At 33.9% G+C, this 13,718-nt stretch overlaps 2 protein-coding genes across 2 annotated transcripts; both read left to right on the forward strand.

Annotated features, from left to right (window-relative positions):
* Positions 1 to 1,425: 1,425 nt before the first annotated feature.
* LOC130735743 (tryptophan aminotransferase-related protein 1-like) lies at positions 1,426 to 4,624 on the forward strand. Its single transcript, XM_057587643.1, is given in 7 exon segments — positions 1,426 to 1,613; positions 1,765 to 2,021; positions 2,024 to 2,070; positions 3,174 to 3,457; positions 3,973 to 4,274; positions 4,412 to 4,584; positions 4,586 to 4,624. Coding segments are annotated over 7 exon segments (1,164 nt in total). The 5' UTR covers positions 1,426 to 1,551.
* Positions 4,625 to 9,878: 5,254 nt separating this feature from the next.
* On the forward strand, positions 9,879 to 13,620 carry LOC130735744 (L-tryptophan--pyruvate aminotransferase 1-like). Its single transcript, XM_057587644.1, has 5 exons — positions 9,879 to 10,036; positions 10,238 to 10,544; positions 12,094 to 12,377; positions 12,692 to 12,996; positions 13,101 to 13,620. Exons 1-5 carry the CDS (start codon positions 9,897 to 9,899, stop codon positions 13,283 to 13,285), a joined length of 1,221 nt encoding a protein of 406 aa, XP_057443627.1. The 5' UTR covers positions 9,879 to 9,896; the 3' UTR covers positions 13,286 to 13,620.
* Positions 13,621 to 13,718: the final 98 nt, after the last annotated feature.

A 13,718-nucleotide genomic window follows, 5' to 3' on the forward strand; every position in this document is an offset into this window, starting at 1 on the left:
AGCCCAAATCCAAAGCCAACCTAATTGCCCATTTGACAGCGATACCTTCAGCCACAGCAATAGTGAGAGAATGAAATTGTCAAGCAGCAGTTGAAGCAAGCACCCGACCTCGAGAATCTCTAGCAACGAGTCCCATACCACACTCACCAGATCCTGAAAGAGAGACATCTGTGTTCACCTTCACCACCCCTGTTGGAGGTGGCTTCCATGCAGCCAGGCGAGCTCTCTCGTTCCCAGCTCGAGCACCATTCTGTAGTGGACCCGCATCAGTGGCCATCACCACACGAACCGAAGAGGCCAAGCGCCAAGTCTGCTCCGGGGACAGTTTCACTTGCTCGAAAACCCACTTATTCCTACGTGACCATATAGCCCACAGTAGCGTAATGATTTGCTCAGTAAGTGCATCATCCTTGAGCTTAAAAAATTGGTAGAGCCACGCCCAAAGAGAAGCAGTCCCTACCACATCATACGGCGGCATCACCGATAAAGAGGATCCAAACCAAATGCAACGAACCTCAGGACAGTCCAAAAGAGCATGAACTGAAGACTCTACCTGAATAATTATATTAATATTATAATTATTTGTTTTACAACTAAATTTTATATTATTTAAGGATAAAGGTTTAAAAAAAAAGGTTGATGAGGATTGACTTAAATAATTTAAATTATGAAAAAGTAAATTTTTCATAGATATAATTAAATATATTACAAAGTAAATCATTAAATGATGCATTAATTAGTTTACTGTATCAAAATATTTTTTTCGAATTTTTAATTGACTTACAATATAATCAATATTTTTTAGGCATCACTAACTTCCTTTTAATTTATTTACTTAAATAACAATTAATAAAAAAATTAATGTTTTTATGCGTAATTTTTTTGAATTTTATGTAAAGATTTATAATAATTCTATACAAAAATCAAATAAATTATAAACCTCTAGTAACAAAAAATAATTATAAATTTCTATATTACTTTTAATTAATATCATTTATTTATAATTTTACCTTTTCTTAAATTTCTTTTTTCTATATATATGATAATAAAATAGAATAACTTTTATTTTGAAACAAAAAAACCAATAAATATAGTTAAAGAAACTTGATAATGTCTGTAACAAAAAAGGGAACTTGATTATCAAAATACAAAAATGAAAATAAATTAAAAAGGACAAAAAAATGTTGTAAATAAAAACAAATTAAAATGTTTAAATACAAATGTTAAATGTGAAAGAAAAAATTAATCCATGATAAGATTGGTTTGAGTTTAAAAATAATATGAAAACTGTATCGATTGTAATCAATAATATTTGTGTTTGAATGGATGAACACCAGCAAAAAGTTGGAAAAAAAAAAGAAATTAAGAAGAGAGAGAGAGAACCAACAAACCTGAAGGAAATTGTTTGTGTTTGGATTCATCCACCTACTATGTATGATGTATCCCCTCGGTATATATATGTATTACATTCGTCACATTGGAGAAGCATTTATACTTAATCAACCCACCAAAGAGTGAGAGTTTACCACAAGAGCTAGCATATACCCAAGCATGGTGGTCTCCAAGGCTTCTCCTCCTGTCACTTGTTCCGATTCCACCATCAATTTTGAGAAGTAATTCATGATCAACCTCTTTTCTTTTTCACATAATTTTTTCCAAGTCATATATACTATAATTGTTGTTCTTGTTTTGAGGAATTAATACATAAATTTAAAGGGCAAATTGATTATATCAAATGATTAATTTGTGGTTGTGCAATTGCAGGGGTGATCCATTGGTGTTTTGGAAATATTGGAAGAAGAAGAGTGATGAGTGCTCGGTGGTGATTCAAGGGTGGGAATTTTTGAGTTACCTGAGTGATACAAACAACGTGTGTTGGTACATGTTGCCAGAACTCAAAGGTGCCATTCAAAGGCTTCACCATATTGTTGGAAATGCTGTCACCCAAGATAAGTACATAGTCATTGGAACTGGATCCACACAGCTTTTCATGGCTGCTCTGTTTGCTCTGTCTCCTTCACAAACCCTGATCATCCCATCAATGTGGTTTCTGCTGCTCCTTACTACTCGGTGACATACTTACCCTCATTTCAATTATCTTAGCAGATCACTAACCATACTTACCCTCACTACTTGGTGTTTTTATCTTAATGGTTTTGATACATTATTTATCACTCCAATATATAAATTTTAGAGGTTTCACAAATATTTTCAAACATAAATCACTAACTTTTCACTCACTTTTGCTATGATTAATTTTATCAAAATCTGTTCAATTTTTTTTATCAAAATAAGTGTAATCCACACGAAATAGATGTTTGTTATTAAATTTGGTGTCAAAATGCAGTGAAGTTTTGTGCTTTTGGTACGATTGGGGTTGAAATTGGGTTGGGCAGGGTTACGTTGGTAAGGGGGGCACAGAAAAAAAAAGTGCGGTGTCAAACGCTATTGCTATGCCTAGGTTTGTTTCGGCCTCCTCCTGAATTAACCCAACAACTTTCTCAATAGTTTTTAGGCCCAAAACTGACACATGAGTTTTGGAAACAATAGGCTATCGACCAAAAAGAGTAAGCACTAAGCATATTTGGAAACATGCAACATTGATAATTTTTTTTGAGTTTAATGGATATGCACTGACATTGTAAAATAGTTTTACACGGTCATCCAATCAAAGCATGCCACATAGGAGAGATAATTACATTTGACTTTAATTTTAATTAAAAAAATAAGATATTTTCTGATTTGGCGGAATTCAATTGGATGTCTGTGTAAAACTATTTTACACTGTTAGTGCATATCCATTAAACTCATTTTTTTTAAAAAAGAAACTTGCAAAAACAATCAAACATATTTTCACGCAGCCACATGTACATGTAGTTATAGATTCTATAAGCAAACATGGGTAACATGGGTGTGTCTATCTTGTTTCCACAGTTCATTTGGTAATCCCGGTTTGGTCAACCTTAGAAAATTGAACAATTTTAACATTGACCAAGTATTTTTTTTAAAACAAAAATTGAACAATTTTTTTTAAATTAAGATGAAAACTTTCATGTTACATATAATTGCTATCTAAATACATATTTGATCTAAGCATGCATCATCAATGATGATTTATTATTCTCTAATTGAATAATCAATTAACAATGTGTTTTGAGTTTAATTATTGGCAGGAATACAAACAAGAGATTGATTTTTTGCGTTCAACGGTGGTTCAATGGGGTGGTGATGCTAGCGTGTATGATAAAGATGAACCTTACATAGAGGTGGTGAACTATCCAAACAACCCTGATGGAACAATTCGGGGACCTGTGGTGAAATCTGCAGCTGAAGGGAAACTGGTTCATGACTTAGCCTATTACTGGCCTCAATACACTCCCATCACTCACCAGGCTAACCATGATGTTATGCTTTTTACATTCTCCAAATGCACTGGTCATGCCGGGTCTCGTATCGGGTAAGTGTATGTTTGGATAACAATTAAGTACATGAAAATTATCTTCCAATATTTAATTAGTTTATAACTTTATGTTGAAAGACCTACCGTAACAACTTGTATAGTTAAATAAGTTCATATATAGGATGAAACAAACATTGATCATTAGTAAATTTTATTTTAAGTTAGGCCTCATAGATTCTAAGTTTACTAGTATTAGATACAAAACTGTTTATATCCTTTCATATAAAATCTTATTATACCTCATTTTTCTCTTTATCTCTCAATTCTTATCACATCACATATATATTACATTCAATACTTCTCTCTTTTGTTCTTTTATCTCTTTAGATGTAGACACACAATAGATATCTATAATCATTTTTGCTAATATAAATTATGCTTTCACTCAATAACTTAAAATTAATTAATCATTTGGGGTAATTGCTTCACGGTATTCATTATAATCAAAATTGCATACATGTAATTTCTTTATTCATCATAAGTGCTTAGTTTTGATTTTGATGTAAATTAAGGTGGGCAATTGTGAAGGACATTGAAATTGCAAAAAAGATGACAAGATTTGTGCACATGGGTTCCCTTGGTGTGGCAAAAGAATCCCAAGCTCGAGCTGCTAAGATTTTCGGAGTGATTTGTGATGATTACCAAAAGTTTGAATCCACTGAATCTGAGCTCTTCTTTGGATATTGCAAAAACATCCTCAAGGAAAGGTGGACGAAGTTAAGGGAGGCTATTGAACAAAGCAAGGTCTTCACATTGACCAAGTATCCAAGGGCTTATTGCAACTTTGCTAATGAGTCCTTTGAAACATACCCTGGTATGTTTTTTCCACTTTTTAATTATAGCTTCTTTGTTTTCGCCTTATATCTTCTACTTTTTTTAACTTGCACTCTTAAGTGTGGTTCTAATATGCATGTCTACCTTTTCTTCTTTTTTCTTTTTAAATTCATACAGCTTTTGCATGGCTGAAGTGTGAGGAGGGCATTGAAAATGGTGAGAGCTATATGGGGAAATTGAAGATCCGTGCAAGAGGAGGACCATTATTCGGTGTTGGTCCAAATTATGTGAGGCTTACCATGATTGGCATGGATGATGATTTCAATGAATTGCTAAAGAGGTTGTCAATGTTAACTGTTAAGTGCAATTCAGATTTCTAATAGTAGTTAGTTAGCATTTGCAATTTTTATCATTTAGTCAATGAAATGCTAAAGAGATTTATGGAGTCTATTAGTGACTCTAAATAAATGTGTAACTTGCGAAAAGCAAGAAACATCAAGCTTTTTTGTTTTCTACCAGATCTTGTACGTTTAAAACTTCTCTTTTACCTAATATATTTGTTTTATAAAAAAATAAGGCAATTTTTTTGGAACCCTTTCAAAAATGAAGGGTTCCATACCTTTTAGTCATGTTTTCTCCATAATAGTCTTTTTAAAATTTATAAATACAACCTTTGTATGGTAAAAAATGAACTAAAGAGTATTGTGCCCTCTTATTTTCAATGGGTATCGGAGCAATGCCCAAAAAATAATAACATGCCACATTGCCACCCAGTAAATAACATGAATTTTAGACGCACATCAGTATACAATTACAAACTCCATAAACCTTCACCTCAAACCCCTTTTGTTGATTTTATAATTCCCAAGACCTTCCATGCCATTCTACTCCCAGAAAACAGAGCAAAACTCCTCATCGATTTAACCTTGCACCTTTCAAGTATTGAAAAATCAACATCTTCCAAGCCTCACACTTCAGCTAGCATATTATTTTTCATAGGCTTCATACCTCCCATAAATATCTCTCCAACCTTCATCAACTAAAACCTCCAATGCTTCATTCAATCTCACTGCTGCACCATCCAACTCTTGTGTTCCATCAATGATCAACCCGAAAGACACCTATTAAAAGCTCCCCATCTAAACATTTTTTACATGAGCTCTAGGGGCTTCAACATTTTGGGTTTGTGTGTTCGTCATCTAGTGATCTAGGTTTTTCTTCTCAAATGTTTTTGGGATAGAATCACCTACTACTAGAATTTAATCATCCATTCTTTGAATTGGATCACCATAGGGTTTGATGTGTGCGCTAGCAATGAAAGTAGGATTCTTGCATGTTTGGGTTTTGGTAGAATCCATTTGAGAGATATTGGTGTGAGTTTTGTAATGATTTTCTATCACAGTGGACAAATATCATTGCATGCTAGAGATTGGATGTAACATTTATTTGAAGAAAGTGAACTAAGATAAAATCATTGGTGTCATCTCCTCTAACCGGCCTCTAGCTCTCTTTAAGTTTCATTTGAAAGGATATTACTAATTTTATGGTGATTCAAAGTAAAGTAATACGAGAGAATGTGATTTATTGATGCATCATTAGGGTGCCTTGGATCCCGGTATGTTCCGGGCAGAAGCTCATTTGGGCCATTAGTGGCAGATGAGAAATCTATGCGTGATTTTTGATAAATGGGTTACTATATGATGTACATGAATTTATATTAGAGTCTACGAGCGCTAAGTTTGAGGGTCTCCAGTAAAGGAATATTCCCCTTGATAGGTTGATTATGAATCGACTGGTCAACTGTCCTTGATCAAGATGTTTCTAGGCGGACTTAGCCGTTCCAACAAACCCTAACTATTATAAAGTTAGGGTAATATATAAATTCCGAGGTGAACTCTGATAATATTCATGATGGCTTTGAGTTTGTTTTGGTTAGGCTTACAAACATATCATCCACCATTGAGAAGGAGAATAGCGTGATTCGAATTGAAGATGAAACTCATTGCATAGCTTAATTACACATTACAATCGTTGCATATATGTATCTTATGACGATTGCATGATTTATAAAAATATTTTGTCCTAGGATTTATAATTATAATATATATTAAACTATTGATATAGCGTATAGATATTAGCTAACACGAAAATTAATATTAATTTCTAGTTCCTGTTAATCATTGAACTTTTGTCACATATATTTGATGATAAGGAATTGTGAATGATTAGATCGTGTTATTCCTCTCAAAGCATTGAAGCTATTGAAAGCCATGTTATTCTTCCATGGTCCAAGACTCAGGACAGGACTTAGAAGCATTTCCTTTAACTTTGGGGCTTCTGGGTAAAATTTTGGATTGTAATATAAAACAGAGCTCTTTGTGTTGTTTGATCTTGTGGTGTATAATTAGCCTTAGAATTAGATGTTTTCAGTGGTTTGAGTTTTTGGCATAGGTATTTAGAAGTTTAATTTTGGAAGCAAATTTGGGTGTCACAGCAACCGCAGGCTTAATAGTTAATAACCACTCATTTTCTATCAGCAATGATATATACACACCTTTTTTTTTATACACTTCATTTCCACCTATTTTTATCTCTATCTCTCTCCTCTTATTATTTATCACATCTTATACTTTCTCTCTCTTACTTTTTTCATTTCTTCTTATCTCTCTCCTCCTCCACCTCATTCCACCTAAAAAAAGCGCCCTACCTTACTTACCACTTTACTAGTGAGGGAAAAGCCCTTTACTAATAACAAGAAAGAAAGGGCTTTTTTCGTTCGTCAAGCTTTCGAGCAGCTCTTTCAACTGCCGCCTAATCTCCTCTCCCAACATGCTCAAGAACCGAGAGCCGCCTAGGGACTGCCGGAGGGAGCTTGCTTGCAGGGCTCCAAAAACAGGTACTGGAAGGTAATGATACGGAATTTTGGGGAGAGAACTGGATGGGGAATGGGCCACTGGAATTCAGGTTCCCAAGATTGTATAATCTATCAAACCAGAAGAGAGCATATGTGAAGAATATGGGGAGGTGGATTGAGGGGGCATGGCAATGGGAGTTTAGATGGCGGAGGAATCCACTAGGTAGGGAAGTGGGATGGATAGCTGAATTATTAGATGCACTGAGAACGAGACATCTAGTGGAGAATAAACCAGATAAATGGATATGGAAGTTGGAAGGGGAAGGAGAATTTTCTGTTCACTCATCGTATCTGTTTTTGCAGGAACAGCAGCTTGAGGAACAAGATCAGGAGCTGAAACAAATTTGGAGTGCATCTGTTCCATCAAACGTGAAGGGCTTCACATGGCGGGCTATGTTGGATCGCATTCAGTCAAAGGAGAACCTGAGAAAGAGACAAGTTTTAAGCCGAGAAGAGGATTTAGTTTGTCCATTTTGTAATCAAGATGTTGAGACGACATCACATATTCTGATTGCATGCCCAAAATCCTCTCAAATCTGGTTTGGCATCACTAAATGGCGCGGAATTCTCACTGTCTCTCCTGCATCCCTTCGTGAGCATATGATGCAGTTTCCAACACATGGCAGAAATAAAGCTCAAAGGATGGGGGAATTAACAATCTGGATGGCAACCATTTGGTCTATATGGCTGATGAGAAATAGAATAATCTTCAACGGTGCGGTGCTGGATGTGGAACAGGTAGTGGAACTAAGTCAGCTCAAGGCGTGGCAATGGGTGAAAGCGAAGGTGAATGGCTTTTGCTACTCGTGGTTCGAATGGAAATCAAATGTAGGAACATGCATTGAAGCGATGTAGAAGTGAGGCCAAAGGAAGAGCAGCGTGCTGGGATACAAAGGTCAATTAGTAAGGATGGCTTTTGGTACCAAATTAAGTCCGAAACATGGGCCATGATTCTGTTATGCGAAGTGGGGTGCAAAAAATAGGCAAGCTGTATTGTTGAACTGGCATGCTGCATTTGTATTGTGATGGAATATATAAGAGGTTGGCTACATGAGGCTTATATGAAAAGAAACTAGGATGATTGTGAGAATTGGTTGCTGTACTCTGGTGGCATTGGCATGGAAGCTGGAATTTACGCTTGTTTTTTTTCTTTTGTTAGATTTTCTCTCCTTTCCATTGTATTGGGTTGAAGTACCCCTTGTACTTCATATCAATACAATTCTTTACTTACCAAAAAAAAAAACAAATAATTATTCTTTTCCGGTCCAGATGAGTTTAAAGCTAATATGTATCCCTCTGAGTATGGCACATATTCTTTGGAGTTTTCGCCATCCAGTGATCCAGAATCTCCTATTTCTTCTCATATCTTTCCATGGCTTGATCATTGGCTTGAAGATTGATCTTTGAAGAGATAATGGATTTTGGATGCTGAGGCTCCTTTACTGTTAGCTGATCACCATTCAACCTTTGATCCCTGAAAACGGTTTGTTGCTTATATCATTATCCTTCTCATCTTCAAAAGTAATGAACCCATAACGAAACTTCCTTCCTGGTTGTTTCCTGAACTGAATGAAGATATACACAATATTTCTAAATTTGGAGAATATTTTTTAAATTGTTTCACTGATCATTTAGAACATCTATAAAAAAAATTAGCACCCTTCTTAAGATGTCAAAATTTTCAGTGCCCGCAGATATCCATTGATAAAAACTCAGTGATAATTAACATTATACACATCCATGAATACTCATGTATTTATTTAATGAATACTTTCTTTACTTGTTTATTAATAGGGTAGGGACAAGTATTAGTATATTCATACTGAGAATTGATATGCCCCTAAATAAATAAATCAATATATAATGTATATATGTAAATAATTAATATATAAGTTAAACAATTAAAAGTTTTAGTATATTTATGTATTTTTTTTTACATTGAAAAGATAAACTACAATCTTTCAGGTTTGATCTTTGTTCCTCCCCTTCTTTGATATGTTCACCAATTCTTATCACTTGAGTTATTTTTCGGGGATAATATATTTATGTCTGAACTTAGTATTATGTTTTAAAAATATATTTATCTTAAATTTACTTTTAATTATTTTTTAATAGATATTCATGAATATATATCCATAGCTACTTGTGGATATGTTAGAATCCATTAAAAATTCACTTAATAAATATCTATGTTGATATGAAGTGAAATGTGTGTGGACTTTTTTTCCTGCAAAACAGATGGTGGATTTTGGTGGATTTACACTACTGAAAACATTTCGTCCAAATCCACTATTAGGTGGAGAAGGGTGGGAGGTATAACTGAGATAGAAAAAAAATATAGATAAAATATGAGATATGATTAAAAAAAGAATAAAATAGAAAAAAAGTGAATGTGAAAAATGGGAGAAAACTAATATTAACGAATGTGAATGAATTATGATTCTTTCTCAATAGTCAAAGATGAAAGTTTTAGTATTTTCATTATGAACTTTCCTCAACTTCCCAATTTTCAATATGTCATGTTAATTATAATTGGATAAGAGTCTTTCAAAAAAACGGATAAGAGTAAAAACATGTAGCTAAGAAACTAAAAAAAAGAAAAAAGAAAAAAACTAAAAAAGAGAGAGAGACAAAAAACAAATGGAGGAAATTATATATATATATATATATATATATATGTATTTGGATTCATGCACCTCCCGTATCTATATAAATGTATGTCACTCATCACATTTGACAACACGTTTTATGTCAACCAAACAGAAACAGAGAGCGAGAGGCTTCTTTCAAGAGCATACATTATATCCAAGTATGGTGGTCGCCAAGGCTGCTTCTCCTATCAACAAGAATGGCTTCACTTCTCCCAGTTCCACCCTCAATCTTGACAAGTAATTTATAATCTCTCTTCTTTTTCACATCATTTTTCCGAGACATATAATTATTGTTGTTAGACACTACAAACACTTAATTTTTCTCTCTATTTCTATTTGTTTTCATTCCTCGCTCTGGATGTCTGCCTCTACATTTTCCCTAAAATACCAATTATGGTTAATTTGAAAAGTGATTAATTTGTGGCTGTGCAATTGCAGGGGTGATCCATTGGTGTTTGGAAAATACTGGAAGAAGAAGAGTGAGGAGTGCATGGTGGTGATCAAAGGGTGTGAATTGATGAGTTACCTGAGTGATACGAGTAACGTGTGTTGGTACATGTTGCCAGAACTGAAAGATGCAATTGAAAGGCTCCACCATGTGGTTCGAAATGCTGTCACCAAAGATAAGTACATAGTGATTGGAACTGGCACCACACAGCTCTTCATGGCGGCTCTGTTTGCTCTCTCTCCTTCAATGACTACCTCTCACCCCATAAATGTTGTTTCTGCTACTCCTTACTACTCGGTAACTAACTTTCTTTTATTTTGATATTTCTGTTTATCTTTTACTTTCTCATTTCAATGATGGGGCTGTTTGTCTCTCTTGATTTGTTGAAAAAAATCACTTTTTTTAAATCACTTATGTTTTTGAATTGTTTGTACGTTTTTTTGTTGTTTATATACCTTTTAGATAAAAAGAGAAATTTGAAAAAGAAAAAAAACTGAAATGCGGTTATTTTTTTACGTTATTCTCTCAGTAGCACTATTTGAACTAATCAATTATCTCTACTGTCTAGTCTTTTTAAAAAGCAAATTTTATATATTTTTTTTTTGTTACATTAGGAAGAAAAGGCAATTTTTATATTTATAAACAAACATAAATTAATTTCTACTTTTTATAAAATTAAATCATTTAAAATAATATTTTTATTCAATTCAAAAATTACATATTTTTTAAGTGGAAAAAGACTGGCCATTATAGCTTTAAAGATTTCAGTAACCATATTTACCCCTACTTTTTTTTGAAATTATATTTTTTTAAGGAAATTATATTTACCCCTACTTGTGACAAGTTTGTTCTGTGTATTTATCTTAATGATTGATATTATTATAATATTATTTACCACCAAAATATTAAAACTTGAGAGGTTTAATTTTCCCCAAGAGATTAGTAACATGCACTATCAATATCAATGTAAGCAAAATGTAACTACTTACTTTTCCTCAATCAAGATATTTTTGCCACATCTTAAATAAATTAAACTAGGAAAATACTAAAAACAAAACATGACAATGACAAGATACAATTGAATATTTATGTAAAATTGAAATTTTTATACCGTCAGTACATCAACATCCGATTGCATGAAAAAATAATGGAAATGGTAAAATTCCTCTAAACTAATATATGTTGGATATCTATGTAAAAAGAGTTTTACACTAAGTGAAAATTAAACTCTAAATTAAACCATTTTAACGATGTCATATGAACCCTGTTTAAAGTCTTGCGCCAATAATAAAAAAATTAAATTAGTATCTGACAGTTCATAATCTTACTTACAATCTTTCATTTTTTTATAATTTTATTAATTATGATGTAGTAGAATGGTGAGATCTGATTAAATAATCTTGTTCCCAAGCCAACTGTGCCGTGGGAAATGGGAGGCAATGGCGTTTCAAGCTAAGTGTGATGTTATAAAAATTTGGGTCAAAACGTGGTAAACAGCTTAGTGAATAGTTGTAGGAGAGGCCAAAAAGTGACAAACATGCATGTCTTTTGGAAACACTAGGCATATCTGGAAGCATTGGAAACATGGAACAAACACTTTCACGTAGCCACATGTAGTTGTAGATTCTATAAGCAAACATGGGTAACATGGGTGTGTCTATCTTGTGCCCACTTCTCATTTGACAATCTCTGTTTGGCCAACCTCAACATTTTAAAAATAACTCAATAAAGCGGTTGACTTGATCTGATTAAACCTGCGGCATTAATGATCATTAATTGGTTATTTTCTAATTGAAGGATCAATTAATTAACAATGTGTTTTGACTTTTGAGTTTATACTTTGCAGGAGTACAAAGACCAGCTTGACTTGTTCTGTTCAGAGCGGTTTCAATGGGGTGGTGATGCTGGTGAATATGATAAAAATGAAACTTACATAGAGGTGGTGAACTATCCAAACAACCCTGATGGGACTATAAAGGAACCTATGGTGAAATCTATAGTTGAAGGAAAGCTGGTTCATGACTTAGCCTATTACTGGCCTCACTACACTCCCATCACTCACCAAGCTAACCATGATGTTATGCTTTTTACATTATCCAAATGCACCGGTCATGCCGGGTCCCGTATCGGGTGAGCATGCGGAACCCCTCTTCCATTTTTTGTTGAAAAATCTCGCATTGTCTACAAATTTAATCAAATAAGTCCATATATATAGAGTAGAACAATTCTGACTCCGAGTTAGCTTTTATTTTGAGTTAGGCCTTGACTTAGTTCTAAGAGTTTATTAGTCTAATATTAGATACAAAGTTGTTCACATGCTTATATTAAAAACTTAATAGTTACAACATCACATGATAACTTAATTAATAATTGTATCATGACTGAAAACTTAAGACATGTGAGTTCTTTATTCACATATGCTTATTTTTGATTTTGCTGTGAAGGTGGGCAATTGTGAAGGACATTGAAGTTGCCAAGAAGATGGTCATGTTCGTGCAGATGAGCTCCATTGGTGTGGCAAAAGAATCCCAAACTCGAGCTGCTAAGATCATGGGAGTGATTTGTGATGGTTACCAAAAGTTTGAATCCATTGAACCTGATCAGCTCTTCTTTGAATATTGCAAAAACATCCTCAGGGAAAGGTGGGAGAAACTTAGGAGATCTATTGAGCTACGTAAGGTTTTCACAGTGGCCAAGTATCCAAAGGCCTATTGCAACTTTGCTAATGAGTCATTTGAAGCACTCCCTGGTATTATTTTTTCACTGCTTATAGCTGCTTCATTTTCCTCCTTTTGTATCTTCCATTTTATTTTTGTTAACTTTTAGTTTTGTTGTCTGTTTTTTTTAATATAGCTTTTGTATGGCTGAAATGTGAGGAAGGCATAGAAAATGCTGAGAACTATCTGGGGAAATTGAAGATTCGTGGAAGAGGAGGGGTGAGATTTGGTGCTGGTTCAAAGCATGTTAGGCTTAGCATGATTGGCACGGATGATGAGTTCACTGAACTCATAAAGAGGTTGTCAAATGCTAAATATTAAAGAACGAGATTGTTAGCTTAAATAAATAATTGTATGTAGTTCAAGCACCGCCATATCACAATTTATAATGTATGTGATGAAGGGTGAGAATAAGACAGGGATCATAGAGAGTTGATGGTGAAACCAAATTAAAAGTGTAATGTTATAGTCATACATATATTTGGTAGAGGAATCAATATGCATTTACTGACACATGTTAGTGATGGTTTGTAGTGGCCGCAAATATTAGCCGCGGATAGAAATAGATCTAACATGTATGTTAATTAGATGCCTTCAGAAACTGTATGTATGAAAATCATTACCTTTTGATGTATGAATAGATTTAATTTTGTGCACATGTGAGTTTATGATGTGGTGATTTTATTTTCAGATGCTTATTATACATTTCTCAATTTTTTGAAATTTCCCAATCAGGTCATTCTCGTATCTGGAA

This window comes from Lotus japonicus, chromosome 2, assembly GCF_012489685.1.
Source record: "Lotus japonicus ecotype B-129 chromosome 2, LjGifu_v1.2".
Taxonomy (NCBI): domain Eukaryota; kingdom Viridiplantae; phylum Streptophyta; class Magnoliopsida; order Fabales; family Fabaceae; genus Lotus; species Lotus japonicus.

What these genes read in the sequence shown, in the direction of transcription:
- LOC130735744 (XM_057587644.1), top strand. Translation starts at nt 9,897, where the DNA reads ATGTCAACCAAACAGAAACAGAGAGCGAGAGGCTTCTTTCAAGAGCAT. An exon ending in TCCACCCTCAATCTTGACAA is followed by an intron (nt 10,037 to 10,237) that starts GTAATTTATAAT and finishes GTGCAATTGCAG; the next exon opens with GGGTGATCCATTGGTGTTTG. An exon ending in CTGCTACTCCTTACTACTCG is followed by an intron (nt 10,545 to 12,093) that starts GTAACTAACTTT and finishes TATACTTTGCAG; the next exon opens with GAGTACAAAGACCAGCTTGA.